At 42.4% G+C, this 19,448-nt stretch overlaps 1 protein-coding gene across 1 annotated transcript; it reads right to left on the bottom strand.

The window, feature by feature from the left end:
* Positions 1-318: 318 nt before the first annotated feature.
* Positions 319-18,416, bottom strand: FKBP9 (FKBP prolyl isomerase 9). Its single transcript, XM_066556388.1, has 10 exons — positions 18,160-18,416; positions 14,298-14,443; positions 13,507-13,696; positions 12,689-12,834; positions 10,929-11,118; positions 8,749-8,894; positions 7,429-7,615; positions 5,088-5,233; positions 3,313-3,476; positions 319-1,970 (listed from the first exon to the last, which is right to left on the bottom strand). Exons 1-10 carry the CDS (start codon positions 18,414-18,416, stop codon positions 1,788-1,790), a joined length of 1,755 nt encoding a protein of 584 aa, XP_066412485.1. The 3' UTR covers positions 319-1,787.
* Positions 18,417-19,448: the final 1,032 nt, after the last annotated feature.

The following is a 19,448-nucleotide window of genomic DNA, read 5'->3' as shown; positions in this document are numbered from 1 at the left end:
GACTGCATCTGAACCACAGCAAAAAGTGAGCAACCCACTTCCAAGTAAAGCAAAAGGGAGAAACAGTCTGCTGAGAGAGCTGCTTTCACAAGATGGTAAGGAGCCATTCTGGACTCAGACTTGGGAATAGAAGTGCCTGTCCCTGATAGCCACAACTTCTACATCTGGTATAAAATCATCCATTAATCATAGTTTAAAATATTTTTTATGAACATTAATAGCAGTATTGAACATATTCAGGGTAAGCCTATTGTGTACAAGAGAAGAGAGCTGCAGGAAGAGCATCTGCTTCAACTCATGGTCCCAACCCACCAAAACTCCAGAAAAAGAAAAGAAATTTTAATAGTTGATCAATATTTTATTTAACAAAAAGATCAGTTATCCAACATTTAATGGTATCAAACTCAAAAAAATATTTCACTGCACTTTTTGTAAGATCTGCATTAAAAACCAATACAAAATGTTCTCATCTGAAATACCAATTTTTAGAAAGAGCATCTCAGGGAGCTTATATCCCACATGTACAGACCAAGGAAAGCAAGAAACTAGACACAAAGCTTATAATGAAAACACAACTCCCTGCCCACTCCTCCTTGACAGTGTCTCACTCTATGTGTTTGTGCTCTTGGCATGCTGTGTACTGAGGGGGATCCCAGGGCCTCCCAGAAAATGGGTCTGTCTGGTGTATTTAGTAGGGAGCAGCTCTGCTGCATTTGTCGAGCTAACAGGGGTGACTGCCTCGAGTCACAGAATCTGAGCAGCACTCCCAGGGCTGACTTTTTGTTGAGGGCTGGGCCAGAACGTTAGCACACACAAACAGATGGGGCTGTTTCTTGATTCTATCACTGTCTGTCTGTTTGTTTGCCACTGCAGACTGCTCTGCTGCTTAAACTGTAAGTACTTACTCCTTAATCTATCAATTCCCAAAATAGGAGACAGAAGCCCAACACAAAACCAACTGTGTCCAGTATTTATGACAGCATTTGGACCGTGTATGTTAATATTTAATGTCTAACAAAACTATAAATGAGGTTGCAACTAGAAAGGTTTTGGAATGACTGATGGGAACACTGGCCAGCAAGAGTCAAGGTTACTAATTCAGCACAGTACAGATGGTAGGAAGCTTTTAGTCCGTGAGGTAAAAAACCCAACACATACACAGTATCAATTCTAGGTCTGTTTAATTTAAGTCACAGCTTATGTAAATTTTGCAATGGCACAGCCATGTTTCTGCAATTTGCAAATCAGATTTTCTGCTGGCAAAAATCCGTGTGAGTTTGTTCATTTACTGGGAAGAGTGCTCATGCCTTCTGAAAGGAGCTGGGATCAACAGCTGACAACTTTTACAGGTTATTGTTATGGGGAATATTTTGGTTCATTTTCCTACACAAATATTTCTGATACAGAAGGTTTTTTAAAACTCTTGTAAAAGCACTTGGTAGGTTTTCTCTACCATCCACCCAACTGACCGTGAATTGTTCAGTGAGAACTTTGGATCTTTAGCATAAAAGCAGACCCCACACACATGTGGTTCACGGCACCACATACAGCAGGACACTCCTTACATGTCTATACATCCCACCTTGAGGCATTAACACTTTTTTCAGATATACCTAACAATTCCAACTGAAAATCTGCTCCTATTTTAATAGCCTACCCACACCCAGGCAGAGGCAGACACAGGCTATCCAAGGGCTCTCCTTCCAGAACCATGTTTGCCAAAACTCCTTCTGGTACACGTGTTTGAACAGCAGGTCAGCTCAGGATTCTTGGTTTTTTTCTTATCTTTACAGTTCATCGTGCTCCTCTCTGGCCTCCTGATCTTTCAACTTGAATTCTTCAGCAGTAACTTTACCATTTCCATCCCGGTCTTGATTGGTGAACATATTTTTAACAATCTTCTCAAAATCAAAGCCAGGAGCTAGTTTTCCCTTGCCAGTATCAACTTGAGTTTGGATGTACTCTGAAAACTAAAAGGGGGGAAAAAGAGAAGAAAACAGCTCACAGTGAAAAGGATATTTGAAAATGAAAAGCATCCAGTATTTTACTACTTATTAAATGTACATAGGACACTGTTACTACCCTATAAAGTTTACCACCCAAACTGAACTAATTAGAACAGACACATGAGGTTAAATGACTCTTTGTGGAGCTCAGCAGGGATTTCCTCACTCATTCCAGTGGGTTTTGGACCCATAACAAGGAAAGTTCTTTTTCATCATTTAGGAGGAAGACGGGTTGGACAGCTGGACATAGGAACAGCTCTATACAGATGGAGGGCAGTAATTCTGCATGGCGATACATGAAGCTCACTGTAAAACAGAAACCCACCTGCATCTTAGAGGGGACAACACACAAGGATGATTGCTGATGTGGACAGCAACAGCCTCACCCCACCTCTTTCTCTAAACCAGTCAAAGCTTTTTTCTTCTCTGCAAGGACAGATGTGGAGGTAAACGTAAGAGAGAAGATGGATATGGAAGGAAAACAAAAGAGGTGGTAGAGAGTGCTAGGAAAAGGGAAAACAAGAATTCGATTTTACCGTATTAGTTTTTAAATCCTCAAAGACATTTCATGCTGTTCCACAGGGCCACAGCCTGCCCCGTGAGCACTGCAGGCAGCACCACTCCAGGGAGAAAAGAAGGGACAAAGAAGAAAAGACAAAACAGGAGGATAGAGAAAGGTGACAAAGAAGACTTCGGAAGAGAATAAAAAAATATAATTTGAAAGAATATAAAGAATTTTATGTTATCAGAGGTGTGGCAAAAGCAAGTGGCTTTCAACTGGGGCATGCAATGACATCCTCACAATGCAGATTTTAAAAGCAAGCAAGGGGAAGAACTTTGCACAGCACACAATTCACATGTGTAAGGAGTGGCCACTGGCACTGCCAGGCTCCAGAAGAGATTAGACAGCTCCTGGATACACTGCTGCAGGCCCAGCTTTGGCTCAAGAATTCACCACAAACTGCCAATTAACACAGAGACAGACAGCAAGAAGGCTGATACAGCAAAGGAATATTGGATACCAACTCTGCCTTTTACACTTATGCGCTAAGGATTTGTTGCTGACCAAGGAAACCACAACAGAAAATGATCTTATGCAGTTTGGCCATTCTTACTGTCCTTTTTTCTTTAACTCAAAAGCTGAATAGCCTTGTTTTAGCTGATACCTTGCCTTCCTGTTCCCTCGATGACAAACACTATTCCAGAAGAAGAAGAGAAGAAAATGAGGAAAGACTCCATCCTTCAAAATTGGCATTGATAGTGGTCGAAGAGAACCACTGCAAGTGTTTACATCATCACAGCTTACCTCCTCCAAAAGAACCTCTCCATCATGATTCTGGTCTATTTCTTCAAAAAGGTTGGGAGAGACTTCCCCATTCCATACAAACATGTATCCTTCAGGCAAGCCAGACACCAATTCCAGCAGTTCGATGTCAAAAACTAATACAGCACTACCAGGCACTTCTCCTTCTGTCACAACAAATGGCAAAGAGGGGTATTTATACTCACTTACATTGAAGGGGATATTTCCTTTTTAACCAAAATTAAATTTATCTTCCTGCTCCAAAAGACACTTCTCTAGTGTGATCCCTAGCCCATCAAATCTTCCTGATCATAAAAGGAACTTTTCAAAATAAAACTTGAAGCACTGGAATAGATTGCCCACAGAAGTGTAGATGCCCCATTCCTAGGAATGTTCAAGGCCAAGTTGGGATGGGGCCCTGAGCAACCTATTCTAGTGGAAGGTGTCTGCCCATGTCAGGGGGTTTGGAACTAGCTGATCTTTAAGGTCCTTTGCAATCCAAACCATTCTATAAGTCCATGATTCAAACTGCATCCTTTTTTTTTTTTACTTTCAAAAACTAAACTTGTGGGAATGATCCATTTTCCTTTATCTTGCCAATACACTGTGTACCAGCATACTGCTGTGAGACTCAACAGCCTGGGATATTACCTCAGGGAAGCCATGGAAAGAGTTTAATTTAGTGTTGAAAAAGAAAACTCACCTCTAATCTGTTTGCAAGAGACAGAAATTGCAAACAAGCAATTTCTTCAAATAGCTGGGCATATACCAACACAGTAACAAATCATACAATGTTTCAGAACGTGTATCAAATGTACCCTGAACAATGGCAAATACTTATGACAGGTATCTTACACAGCAGACTTTTCATGTTATGAGGAAATTTTCAATTTATTACATATAGCTATGCAATTACATATCATGTATAATAGATAAAATCTTGTATAAAACATTGTATATATGGTAAACTCCTAATTTTTCACAGAAGACAGGTCCAAGTGGAAATATATTCTTAGTTCTTAACGCAAATTAATTTTCCATTAAGCTCTGCATGTGATGCCTGACAGTCTTTATAAACTACAAACTTTTCTGGAGCTATTCAAAGAACACAGCAACTTATGCAACTGTTTCCATGCACATCAGAATTTGGTCATCTTGGTGATCTCATTATAGACTCCTTTCCCTCAAACCTTTTAACCAGCAAGACCAGAAACAACGTACCTGGACATAAAAGTTCTTGTCACTTCTATATCATTCTTTCTATTACTGCTGTCCACAGCATTAAAAATTGTTAAGCCTTAATGCCCTAAAGCTGCCTCAAAATGTATTTGTGTTGGAGTTTTAACTGCACCAATACACTGTTTCACATCTTATACTCAGTTTATGTATCTTCTGAATTTCCTAACATATTAGGGCTGACCAGTCCCCTGCAGCTCTGTCTCCTGAATAACACCGCATGTCCAAACACAAGCACCCAACTCCCTGTCATGGAAAACAGTGTTTGCATCCCTCTGCAACACCAGACTGCCTGGAGCTTTCTGTTCTGACAAAGCAACATTACTGGGGGCACGTGCTGCCTTTTGTACTCTGTTGGCCACAGCAACAGCATGGCTTGAAATGCAACACAGACAGCATGTCCACTGGGGAACAGGGAAGAGGGGGACTGTCTAAAATAAGGACATGAAAAATCTCTAAAAAAAAACCCATCCAGGCAGCTAATATAACATGCATGCCTGTGTTTCAGTCACTCTAGAGATGCTAAGTGGATGTGCACTCACCAACTCCATCTTCTCCATAACCAAGGTGAGGTGGGATAACGACTGTCCGTCGTTCCCCGACACACATGTCCTGAAGGCCCATGTCCATCCCCAACACCACCTGACCAGATCCCAGAACTATGTTGTAGGTCTTGCCAAGGCTGTGTCTGGAAAGGAAGGAAAAATGAAAAAAAAAAAATCAACATAAAATAGAAAATTTCTGTTGCTCAAAGTTACCACAGAAGTAGCAGTTTCTAATAGTGTCCTGTCATTGCCAAAAATTAACTTAGTACCCAATGCTTTATTCTACCAAACAGTTACCTGAAGTTGTTCTCAAGTTACAGCCAGCACCAAACAGACAAGTCTTTGCTGCTGACATGTCCTCTGGCACTAAAATTATAGGCTTCTTGGATGAAATCCAATTAAAATCATTAATTATGCCAATTCCAACCCCAAGGTATTTTATCTTGAAATAAGGGTTTTTACCTTTCACATGTTTTTAATAGTTGTAATTGGACTTTTCAGCAGATATAAGAATTCCAGATGTACATTCATCCCAGGATCACCAACTCCATAGAGGGATGTGAGTGCATTCTCATGGATCAGCCATCTCTTTAATGAAATCAGTCACTATAATGTAGTAGCTATTAACACAACCACTACTGCTGCTATTTAACCATATTAAATTTTGAATTATACCTTGCTGCCCATGGCTCATTTCTAAAATTAGAAAATATCACCAGTTAAAAGCCCAAAAGTCAAACATATATTGTGATTCTAAAGGCAGAGTATGCAGCATTAAGGCTCTTTATTCTATTGGTTGCCTTTCTTTGGTTATTTGGCTTGGCTGTGCCCCTGCAGGACATGCTTGTACAACAGAGTATTATTTGGAAAGAAAATAATTCAGTGGCTAAGAGGTCAGCCTTAAAATTAGGAGCACATGATTCACAATCTTTCATTCCCTAAAAACTGCTGTGAGTGAGACGGTCTCGACATCCCTTGGTTCCTGCTACAAAATGGAAATTGAGCATTCTTGACATATAAACTGTTTTGAATCCAAACATATCACTTGTATACATCCTTGCCTACAGCATTGCACCACGTGCTCCAAATTAGGGCAGCTTTTCAGCTCTGCAAGCTATTGTGTACACTGTGAAACTCATGAGCTACTTCCTGTGTTAATTATAACCTGGCAAAAAATAGCTTTTCCCAACTTCCCTTCCAAAAAATAAAATATTGTTTGGATGACTTGCACTATTCCAAAGATTAAGGCAAAAAGAAAAGGAAGCTAACAGAAATACTCTTGTAGTTGTGTGCCAGGCTCCCTTCACTGCTACATGAGACAGACTGGAGCAATCTTTTGCTTCCCTCATAAATCTACCGCCAAGGGAGAGGAGGAAAAGGCATAATATTCTCACAGTTACAGTCAAGGCCTCTGATAGTTTCTCCATGCTGACACTTAAAGCCACACTACAGTACAGGAGCAATGTGTGCCACAGACATGACAGGTGAGCATTTACTATAAACCACACACTGCAGACCTCTCTCAGGAGCACTGAATCAGTACAGAGCACAAATCCTACCCTACAAGAAATTGAATAAACCTGGACAGTTCATTCATGGTGAGACCTGTGTTCTTCTGGCATGACTCACCCAGACGCCTGAACTGGCCCATTTAAACAGAATGCCACGCAATAAGTTTCATCACTCCACACATACTGTTTACGTTCTTCTCCAACACACTCCTACATCCTTTTTGTTCTTGGTTCTCTCATTATGCTATGACAGATTGTCTTTAAATTCTCCTCCTCCTATGTACCTTTGGCAGGCAGCCATAAAAAGAAAAATACATTCGACATAAATATTTAGTTTAAAAAAATAAAAATCTTTATTGTCACCGACACATTTTATGAAAAATCCTTTTGGTAGGATTTTTTCTCCTGAGAAGCTGAGAGGCCTCAGAAACAAAATTTAAACAATAATTATCTGCTGCTGTGGAATGCAACAGGTGCATCTGTGATTGGTCTCATGTGGTTGTTTTTAATTAATGGCCAATCACAGCTGTCTCAGACTCTGGTCAGTCACAAGATTTTATTATCATTCCATTCCTTTCCTTTCAAGCCTTCTGATGGAATCCTTTCTTCTATTCTTTTAGTATAGTTTTAATATAATATATATATATCATAAAATAATAAATCAGCCTTCTGAAACATGGAGTCAAGATTCTCGTCTCTTCCCTCATCCTGGGACCCCTGAGAACACCATCACACTTTATTCCCTGCTAGCTTGCTTTGCAGGGAATTCATTCTTGCCTTCACTGCTGCTGGGAGCTTTCTCCTCACCAGGGCACTCAAATACCTACGTGGAGTCCAGCAGGGTTCCATCCAGGAGGGAAGCATTGTAGTGGTATTTCAGGTAATCCCCCTTCTTGCTCAGCACAGTGCAGTTGGAGGGTTTGTAGTGAACGGTGATGCTGACCGAATCCGAGGGGTTGTGGAAGTCCACCACGTGGATGTCAAAGACCAGCACTGCAGATCCTGGAATCTTTCCTAAACAGGAAACACATTAGACAAATAGAAGAAGAAATGGTACCCAAACAGGCAGATGATGCCAAGGTACTGCACCCTGTAGGAATACGCATTCCTGCTGTGCCTGCTACTGAATCATTTTGCTCTTCCCATTCAGAATTAAAGGATGTGACAGATGCAAGCTGCAACCAATGTAGGAAAGACAACCAGTGGGAAAGCACTAAGCATGCACTCAGTTCAATGGTGAAAGAAAAGCTTTTGTTACCCTGAATTTTAAAATTATGCACAAATGAAGCGATAACCATGTATTTCCTGTGACTATCCTAAATAACTCATTTGTGTTTCATGTACCAATTAAATCTTGATCATCAAAATTCTCAAGAACTCTTGCTTCAAGGAACGTCATTCTATGGGAAAAGTTACAGTTCCTTAAAATAACCTAAAAGCAGGCAACTTCTTCCCCCTCTTCCCAGGATTATGTGCATCACCAAGATTAACAAAACACATCCATCCTAGGATGGAGGTTTGTCAGTAATTCCAAATCTGCAGCACAGAACTTGCATTCCCAGAAGAAAGGCTTTTTTTCCTAAATCACTTATCCAAGTAACATCCCAGGAGGCTCTTTTTGAAACACCAGCCACAACTGGGATGAGCTAGAAGGGTTATCACATTCAGCCTCTCCCAGCAATCTGTTTAGATAGCAATGAGTTTTCCCAAAGAAATGTTAATTGTATGTTACACACACATGGTTACTTCACTGTTGTTACATGCACAACCTGTGGCTGTGGAAGGAATAGGGAAGAAAACTTTGCATGATGAACTCCCTCAGGATAGAGAGTTTAAAACATGCAGGAAGGAAGATCTCACACTGCAGAGCTCCTGGCATCCAAGTACCAGTCTGCCTGAAACACCAATTATCCAAATGAGTTCAGGCTACCAGTTACATGTGAGATTGTTCTATATTTTATTCTCCTACCTATTTAGCTAATCAAAATAATCCTGCAAATTCTGGATGTGGCCTTGTCAGTTTGATGTCTACAAAATAATGAACTAATTCATAAACCTTTCAAATGCCAGAAAAATGAAAATACACACAGATTAACTAAGCAATAAAAGTTTAACTACAGAAGACTTGAATGCAAAGCCAAGCTCACCTCTCCCTTCTTCTCCATATCCAAGATGAGGGGGGATTATTATTCTTCTTTTTTCACCGGTGCATACACCTAGCAAACCTTCATCCATTCCAGCAATCACATAACCTTTCCCAACATAGGTGTCATATGTACGGTTTCGGGAATAACTACAGAAAATATTTGAAATATTTGCATTTCAGCAGTGTCAGGTGTACTCAAGAAAACATGGGCTCTTGCAATAGCTTTGCAACACAATTCTTAAACTAGTTAAGGTCAAACACACAGTCATTAACCAGCACCAGGGAGCACAAAGGAACTATGTTCCATGAATCCAGGCCACCAGGTTTCATCACTCAGTGACATACGGGTCACTGATTACCCAGCAGTGAGACCCTGGCTAGTGAACAGCCAGCAAATCTGCAAATTCATTTCTACTGTATCTAGAAAGAAAAATCACACTTATTTATATATTTTAAATGAAACAGAAAACAGGTTTTGATAAGAAACTGAAAAAAAAAGTTTACTCCTTTAAAATTTCCTCTGCCCTGACACCACTTTAATAAGCACTTATCAACTAGCTACGGTTGATAAGTGCTTCATTTTCATGAGACACCCTGCAGACTACCTCATTTTGCAACCACAGCTATGTAGTTCAACTACCAGAAGGAGCAGGTGGGATAAATAGGTTCTCCTGGGATGCTCAACATTAAAATGAGTCATGACAACAAAACCTAAGCCAGCCACTTAACACACAGGCTGAAGGACCTCCTTCAACACCTCATGACAGAATAAAACAAGGGTACAACAAAAATGATGTTTCTTACATGGCCATGACTGTCTTCTGCCTTTCTTCAAGGCATGTTACACAAAGGCACAGCCCAAGGAGAAGGCAGAAAGGTTTAATTCATCTTTACAATTCATCTAGGAAAGAACTAAACCAGTACAAGACCAGGCCCTGATTTAATTCTGAGGTTTATTCAACTGCTCTAAGTCCAGACAGCCTTGGCTGAGCTGCCCAGGGCAGTTCTGCAGCCAAATTCTGCAGAGTAAAAAGGCAAAGGAAAATGTTATTAGAGCTCTCAAAACCAGCCATTTGCAGAGCTTTTGGCATGTTCCCTGTACCAGTAAGAAACTTTGTCCTAGATAGCTCCAGGGCTTTCAATCCCTATTGTTAGCTGCTCTATTTCTTCATTTATGAATTCTGCAGGAGGTCAGGATACCATGTTTTAGTGAACAAGCTCTCTAACAACTCTCAGCACTTCAGAATGATGTAGAGGCTGCTGTCTACAAAGCATTTATTACTATTTCTTGACAGCAACCCTCATATAAATACTATGGCTATTTTCAAAAATTGATTAGTTACTAGAGAAGACACTCATATCTCAAAAAAGAGAAATAGGTACACTGTGGATAAGCTTTGAGTTCTTAAATTATAAGCTTTCACAAATTGTAAATCAAGGTCTACGGAGATGGCTCTTGCAGTAGTGCTAAACATTTTTCTCTGAGCTTATTTTGTAGAACATTTTACATTGGCTCACTCTCACCTCCTTTTAGCCAGCTGTAGTGAAAGCTAGAGTAGGATAGTAAAGCACTGTTCCACTAAAAGCAACCAAAGTCACAGAAATCTACAAGGGTATTATTCATATGATTCTGTACACAAGGCTCGTGTTCCCACAGAGCTTTGAATTTACTGTCACGATAATCCCTCTTCCTTTATCACAGAAAACCCCTCTGATTGAATTCTGCAAACCCATAATTCAGTCTCGAAAGACATCAGCCTTCAAAACGCAAACAGTTTCCAAGTATAAATATGATAAAGCTCACACTAGCTACTAGCACACTGGCTCACAATTCTCAGGACATAAAATGGAATCATAATAATTTTCTCTCTCTTCAGTGGTATTACCTATTTGGCAGATAAACCCTATGGGGAAAAGAGTCTTCAGGCTTGTGTGCCTAAAGCACTTGGCCTCACTGGGTGGGCCACTACCCCTAGATGGCGTCTGTGACAATGACATGGTACAAAAGAGCTCTTTTCCTTCCCATATGGAAAAGTTTTCTATGACTTTTAAAAAGACTCCAAGTCCACTTAAAATTTTCAAAAAGGAAGGAAAAGCAAAGAACTGTGTTTGAGCTTGTTATGGACATGACAGAGCAGTCAAACTGGAAATGAAATCTGTAGAGTTGAATGTTTTGGTTACCTGGAATCAAATAATGTGCCATCCAAAAGTGTGCCATTGTAATGGTATCGCAGAAAGTCTCCTGTCTGGCTTCTCCGCTCACAAGATTCAGGCACAAGCTGATTCTCAATAGCAATGCCGTCCTTGGGGTTATGCAGATCCAGCAAAACCACGTCAAAGACAAGAGAAGCTTGGCCAGGGATCTCCTTACCTACAAAAGTGTTAGAGCAGAAAATTGGTAAGAAACAGCAGGTGTTCTAGCAGAAGCTTAAACATGTTTGTTGAAAAGTAACGTACTGCCAAATATCAAGCACCTCCCCTCCCAAAATAAATCAGAATCATAGATTATTTGAGTTGGAAGGGACTCACTACAATTATCAGTCCAACTCCTGGCCCTGCACAGGCACCCCAAGAGTCACATCTTGGGCCTGAGAGCATTGTCCAAACACTTCTTGAATTCTGTCAGGCTCAGTGCTGTGACCACTTCCCTGGGGAGCCTGTTCCAGTGCCCAGCCTCTGAGTGAGGAACCTCTTCCTAACATCCAATCTAAACCTCCTCTGACACAACTTCAGAGGTCCTGTTACTTGTCACCAGAGATCAGTCCCTACCTCTCCTCTTCCCCTCATGGGGAAGCTGCAGACTGCAGTGAGGCCTCCCCTCAGTCTTCTCCAGGATGAACAAACCAAGTGATCTCAGCTGCTTTTTACACAGCTTCCCCTCAAGCCCCCTCATCTTGGGACCCTCCCTAATAGCTTCATGTCTTTCTTATATTTTAGCACCCAGAACGGCCCCCAGCATTCAAGGTCAGGCCACCCCAGTGCAGAGCAGAGCAGAGCAGGACAATCCCCTCCCTTGCCCGGCTGGCCATGCTGTGCCTGACTCCCCTCAGGTTGGCCCTCCTGGCTGCCAGGGCACTGCTGACTCATGTTCAACTTGCTATCCACCAGGAGCCTCAGGTTCCTTCCCGTGGTGCTGCTCTCCAACCTCCCACTCCCCAGCCTGTGCACACAACCAGGGTTGCCCCATCCCAGGTACAGAATCCAGTTTGTTTAATTTCATTTATCTGGTGATTGCAAGTGCTCTAATTTATTCAGGTCTCTCTGCAAATTTGCTTCTAGTCAGTCATTTATTGGTTCAGGGTTTCTTTTTTTTTTTACTGAATTCTCCAACTGAATAATTTCCTTCTATTCCCACAGTGATAGCATTGCCTCACTGAAAACAAAGGCCTCTTCAGCCTCACAGTTAATGGTAATGAAGCCACAGAAGGGGTATGAAACCTCATACACCAAAAACACATTCCTAAACACCAGAGCAGAGAAAGAATATAAGGAAAAGTCACAAACTATAATTCAACATGGAGATGTCTATGTATAATCTGCAGGCTGCACAGTCTCACAAGACAATCTATTTCATAGTTATCACTAGAGCATTTGTTAAAAAAAACCACAACAAAACCCATCTGGAATTAAAAATATATTTAACATAATTTTTCTTAAATTTTTTCTGCTTTCTGTGGCAGTCTGAAAGGATTATATAGTCATCTCTCTTCAAGTCTTTGGTGCCACTAGACATTATTATTCACAGACTGTATTCCCTCACTGAAATAAAATTTCAGTATATAAATACTACAGTTGTATCAACAATATTAAGTCGTTAAGTAGTGTCTCTCTGAACAGGGTAGTAATGCTGCCCATAAATTTAAAATACAGAAAATTTGTTTTAAAATATGCATGACTTGGGATTAAAAAAAAAGAGTAACAACTAAAGGAATAACTTTTACCATCTCCATCCTCTCCATACGCCAGGAAAGGTGGTATTGTAATAATGCGCTTCTCCCCTACGCACATTCCCAGGAGACCCTGGTCCATGCCAGGAATCAGCCATCCAATCCCCACATAGGTATCGTAAGTTCGCATCCGATTATGGCTAAACATGAGAAAGGCAAAAAAAAATCACAACCAAATGTCAGAGTGGCACAGGAAAGAACAATATTAACCTTTAAATCCACATACTCTGCACAGTGTAGCTCACAACTTGCTAGTCCAAGAGTATCGGTCCTTCATTTGCCAAGGCCTGGCTGGGAAGTTTTCCAGACTGCTTAGCTATGTCAGGAACCTCACAGAGGCTTTGGAAAGTGGCTGTCAGGCAGCTGTTACTAAAGCATCATTTTCCACTGGGTTCTAATGAAGCACAGATGCTGCACACATAAAATCTCAGTAAGAAAATGTTAGTGGCTCACTTTCATTACCAACCCTGCTAAGGTTACAAAACTTGTATCTAATCTGAACAGCTATACTGGTTATGTTGACTTCTAACTGACCTCAATAAATAGTAATATACATACAGGGAATGAAATTTAAAATTTAAAAAAGCATCTGGATTGGCAATGCCCACGAAGAAATAATGGACAGTTTTATTGGTTTGAGTCAGTACCGCTATCCTATAATTCCTGAAAAAATTACTAACACACATCCAATGCCAGATGTCATTTCCTGTGTTTCTGGGCAGTTAGCATTAATTGTTACACAGGTAAAAAGGGAGCAAACGATGGTAAGACACCGATTAAACTACCCAAAAACACACAACTCAGCTGCATACCTTGAATCAAACAGGGTCCCATCCAAGAATGTTCCATTGTAATGGTACCGTACAAAGTCAGACACCTGGACTGTCCGAGGACACTTCTCAGGTTTGAAGTAGGTCTGAACCTGCACTTCATCCTCCGAGTTCCACAGATCTATCAGGAGCACGTCAAAATGGAGCACAGCATTGGGGGGTATCACACCAGCTGCAAAAGCAAAACACACACAGTTTTCTTTCCCTTTTTACACAAGGTACCAGCAAAAAAGAACCAATCCACGCATACCCTAAAAAAGCTGCATAATGCACACCTTATTACCTGGTGTACTTACAACTCTTTGGCCCTTTGCCATTGCTGCAGCTACTTATGGGGGGGGGGAAATCTGGCAAGATGGACTTTATCACATCTGTCAATCAGGCAAACTATCCTGAGTTAGCATTTGTTGCCTCTCTGAGGCTGTAGGACAAAGCTACTTTTGGAACTGACAAGACCTTGTGCAGCACTGCAAAGCCACAATTTTGGTTTAATTAAGTATTTAACAGGGAGGTAGATATAAATAAATAGTTAACTTTCATAGCAAAAGTGAAGGACCTGAAGGTCTTCTGCAGCAAACTGCTCTTCCTTCAGCGCACAGAGGGAGTCTGGAGAGATCCCTGCAGGCTATAGGCTTAACAAACACCTCTGAAGAACAGGGGATAACCTCCCAGAAATTCACTACGTGCATTTCCTACCCTTCCCTCCTGGGGCTCCGTTTCCCATCTGCTCTGTTGAATCCATACCCAAGCAGCTGGCTCGGTGCTGTACTTACGGACGCCTTCACTTCCGTAGGCAAGCTGAGGAGGAATCTTCACAAAGCGGCGCTCGTTCACACACATGCCCACCAGAGCTTGGTCCATCCCAGCAATAAGCTGACCTTTGCCCACAAACACGTTGAACGTGGATCCCCTGTCATAGCTGAAGGGGGAAAAGCAGGCAAGAATGTTAGCAGTTCATTTACACCTCCTTCCACTGTTTGGTTTGGTTAGGTTTGTTTTGTTTTTTTTTTTTGAAAGACAGTTAACTGCACCTTGTCTCTCTCTTGCCCTGTTAGCATAACTTAATCAGTCCTAAAGGATCAGCGGCTCCTAAAGGAAAGGGCAAATCCAAGGAATTCCTGAGACATCAACACAGTTCTCCTTCTGTCCACTGCTCACTGAAACACATTCTAGCAGAGTGCAATGGGTACTACAGGCACATGAAGGCCAGAACTACATACAGGTAACTGACACACTAACATTAAAAGCAGCACTGGAAAATTAAGGAAGAAAAGGGAAAATTAAACACTGTTATGAGATATGAAAGGATAACTGCTCCCACGGTAGGATCTCAGCATATTGATTTCAGTCAGCAACATCACAAAAATATTATATAAGACCTAAAAGCTTTACAATGTGAAAATCACACTTCCAATCTCTGTGGGAGAAAGGGAGAGGGAAAAAATGCCTTTTAAGTAGTAGCTGTAAGGCTTTCCAACAGGTAGTTTATTTTCTCCTCCACTTTCACAGCGCTCAGTTAAAGCACAGAGACACGTTTTGAATGGCAGGTTTGCCAGACCTAAAATCAAGAAACAAATTATTCTCCTCTGTGATAATACATGAATATTCAAAAGGTAAAAGAAACGATGCTTAAATGACTCAGTTTTCCAGAGAGGTTGGAGAACAGCAGTGTTACCACACAGAACACTGTATTACATGGTTCATTCGGCCACCTTAAATCTGCACAATGACCCCACTTTGATGTGCCTGAATTACTGCTATTGAACCTCTTGAAGCAGTATAAAAACACATGTCAAGAAGCATCTCAAAAGCTCCATGCTTATTTTTAAACTTTTACAACTTCCGTTTTCCTAAATCCCTTTTATAATTTCGAGGAGTTGTTTTTTTTTTTACAATTATATATATAAAAGTCAGACCTGGGGGGAGGAAAAAAAAAGGCTTTTGCCTTTTGCGTGCTAAAATTCTGGAAAGCAGCCAGTAGCTAGACATCCCTAGGGAAATGATGTCAAACTTTCCTTCCAAGACTGTACACATCACTTCCACAACATACTGAGCCTCCTAACAGTCCCACAGCCTTGAATCTCTCAAATATTTTACTGAGTGAACTCTCTGTTTGTTCCATCTTTTTTTTTTTCCTTCTGACAAACATTTCTCTTAAAGTAGACAACCCTCTATTACTGAGCATTTACTTTCAGTTGCAGTAATATTCCCACTCCCAGTAAAGGATGGAAAATATTTAAATTAGGCCCTGACAAATTCTATTATACACACAAAACCATAATTTAGATGTTAAGACTAGTAATATAATAGGTTCTAAGAAACTCTCCAAAATGGTATTTTGTAGCAATGGACAAAGCTTGGCAATACATCTGGGATGAACTCAGAACAGAAGAGCTTTCTTTTTAGTAAAATAAATGTACAATTAAGAGAACATTGATGCAAAGCAGAGAACTGAACAAAGCACTGATCAGACCATGCAGCTTTGCAGGACTGACTTTGCAGATTCCTTAAAACTAAGCAAAATTTGTTTCTATTAGTGGAATTGACCAAATTAATAGTAGATGACTAGGCAACTAAACTCAGCTTTTAAATGCAAATCATTTTATGGCTATTGAAACAAAAACTGCCAATGCCGAGGAAAAAAAATATAAACAAATAATGACAATAATATGGTAATTTATGTAACACAGTCATGATTAGTAAGACTTTGTCAACAGCCTGGTAACTTGAGGAGCAGTACTGCTACCTGCTCCTTGGAAATACAGAAAATTAATTTTAAAACTCAAGAATATTTTCAAGAGCTGAAGAAGGAATAAAGCAAAACTGCCCTTAGGTCAACATCTAGAGTATTTTCTAGACTGATTTCATAATAGTGTTCGATTAAACTGATGCTGCTAAGCATGCTCATAAACTTAAAAAAAAAAAAAGGAAGCAAACAAACAAAAACCAGGTAAGAAAATGGGCTTATTTTTATATTAATTGACTAAATCTCTTTAACTTATAGGCAGGGAACACCAAAGATTTTAGAATAAACACTCCAGAATATTTCTTGCATTAACTCAGAGAAGACAAAATAGTCCTATTTTTCCATGTCTGAACATGATTAAACACTGTCATCAGTCTTAAAAAAGATCATAGTGAATAACAAAAGTGTACACCAATATGAGTTGCCATCTAGAAAAAAATCCCAAGCTGAACAAACCTAGTATTTTGCACCCATTTGAAATGAAGGCAGCTACAAAAATATCCAACTTGGACCAGACTATCCCCATTACTATTTATTTACTAATATTTAGAGGATCCCAAAAGATAAATGCTGTACAGTTCTGCCCAATCTGTTCTTGCCCCAAGTAACTCAGAACGAAATGACAAAAAAGTAAAATGAGAGCCAGCACCTGGGCAGCCCCTCCAGGTGCCCTGCCTCAATGCACAAGCAGCAACCAGAAACACACTTCTGAACACGTGGCCAGTTTTCCCATTGTCACATATTTATAAAATAAGCCACGAGGATGCTGCCTTTGTGTCTTCACATACACACTTAAGACACACGTTCCAAGCCCATCAGCTGCCAATGGATTCGCTGTCTGTGCTGTGCCTTTTCACTGAAACTGCACCAACACCAGCTGAAGTGCCAGCTATCACATCCCACATTTTAGTCAGAGAAGTGCTGGTTGCATGGCACTACTGGCATACTAACTACAGACAGCTCCAGAGGGAGATCTGAGCTTTGAAGGACAGTTATTCCCTAAGGCTGTAGATTTTCCTTGAAGCACAAGGGAGATTACCAGGATTACTGAAAATACATTTTGCTTTATCTTTCTAAATAATACTTTGATCAGTGGCAATGAATGAAGTAAGAAAAAACAAATAAGCTGGCAGCAGTAGCAGCATCCTTCACAATCTCCTGATCCCACTATTTAGGCTTCCTGATCCCAAAATAACAGCAGGAAAGCAGCCAGGCACTTCAATGTACATAGGTCACATTTATTCAAGGATAAAGTATCCAAAAAATTACAAGTAAGTACAAGCCTGATAATTTCTGTATTCCCGGCAAGGATAATGATTCAGAACCAATCGTATTCAAGTAGGTTTGAGCCTGGAGAAGACATAGGAAATGTACAGAATGAATCGGGCAGGAAACCACTGCTGTGAGAGACTGTGATACCATATACACTCCTGTTTACTGGGCTAAGACTAGCTGAATAACCTTGTGGTCTTCACTCCTGGAGCAGAAAAGCTCCATTCAGCGCCTTGGAAAAGCAGCTGAAAGAACGTGCTAGGAATCCACAAGGGCAAGCAAACTACTGGACCCAGCCACTACAGAGGTCTTGCCCCACGTCCCCAGCTGTCACACCCCAGCTCTCTGCCCTTCATATTTCAAAGGCATCTTCCCATGGTGATCTGTAGGTCCCTCATGTAGGACACTGCCCATCCTGCCGCTGACCTGCTTTCAACTGGACACCCCAAAAGCGCCCACGGGGCACTGCTGGGATAAGCAGAGGAACCCGAACCGAACCTCCACCCAGCGCCACAATCTCTGCACATCCACAAAAAACCACCCTCGTGGGCACAGCACCTCTCGCTCCTCTCCTCTCCCTCCCACAGCGCCCAGCCAAGGGCGGGCTTGTGCCAGACCTGGAGTCGAAGCGGGTGCCGTCGGGGAAGGCGCCGAGGTAGTGGTAGCGCACGAAGTCTCCGGGGCGCACGGCCCGCGGGCAGCTCTCGGGCACGAAGCGCCGCTCGACGCCGAGCTCGGTGCCGTCCGGAGGGGTTTCGGCGGCGGGCACCGGCGGCGCCTGGCAGGCCGCCCAGCTCTCCAGCAGCGCCGGCAGCAGCAGCAGCAGCGACCCGCAGCCCGGGCCCCGCCGCCGCACGGCCGCCGGCCCCGCCATGGAGAGCAGCGAGCGGGGCAGCCGCAGGGCGCGCTCGGCGGGGAGGGGAGGAAGGGAGGATGGAGGGAAGGGAGGGAATGGAGGGGAGGAAAAGAGGGAAGGGAGAAAAGCCGCCCGCCCCGGCCCGCTCGCTCCTCCTCCTCCTCCCTCCGCTGCAAACTTGCAAACGTGGATGAAGCGCTCCCACCCGGGACGGGGGAGGAGCAGCCCCGGCGCCGGCTCCCCCCGCCCGCCGCGGGGCTGCGCAGTCCGGAGCGCAGCGGTGGCACCGCCGCCCCCGCCCCGCTCCCTCCCCGGGCCGGCGTGCGACGTGGCGCTGCCCCCGGCCGCCCTCCTGGCGCTCCTTCCGTTTCGAAGGTAGCACGGGAGACGGACGGACCCCGAGAGTCGTAAACACGCAGACACAACCCCGCCATTTCCCGCAGATTTCTCGCAGCTCTTGGAAGCGGAGCTGCTGGACCCTGGGAGGGACCGAAAACACGGCAGCTGACCCCCTGCAAAAGGGGTCTTGTCACTCTACCCGCACACGTACTCGTGCACAACTTCGAGTATTTGCAAGCTTAAAGTCCGATCGCAAATGTTCAATTTTAGATCAAGCTCTCAAAGATGACGAGACTGTGTTGGCAAATGCGTATTGATGCACACCAGTGCTGTCACGGGGATTTGCAACTCCCTGGCCGGGGACCTTTCCAAATGACACAGAGTAAAGACAGAATCACAGAACGATATGGGTTGGAGGGGACTTCAAAGATCATCTAGTTCCAACCCCCTGACATGAGCAGGGATATATTTCACTAGACCGGGCTGCTTTGAGCCCCAACAAACCTGGTCTTGAACACTTTCAGGGATGAGGCATCCGCAACTTCTCTGGGCAACCTGTGCCAGTGCCTTATCACCTTCACAGTAAATAATTTCTTCCCTAATATCTAATCTAAACCTACTCTCTCTAAGTTTGAATCCATTCCCCCTTGTAAATAGTCCCTCTCCACCTTTCTTGCAGGTTCCCTTCAGTTACTAGAAGGCTGCAATTAG

This window comes from Molothrus aeneus, chromosome 1 (assembly GCF_037042795.1).
Source record: "Molothrus aeneus isolate 106 chromosome 1, BPBGC_Maene_1.0, whole genome shotgun sequence".
Taxonomy (NCBI): Eukaryota; Metazoa; Chordata; class Aves; order Passeriformes; family Icteridae; genus Molothrus; species Molothrus aeneus.
This window is presented reverse-complemented; position numbering and strand designations above follow the sequence as displayed.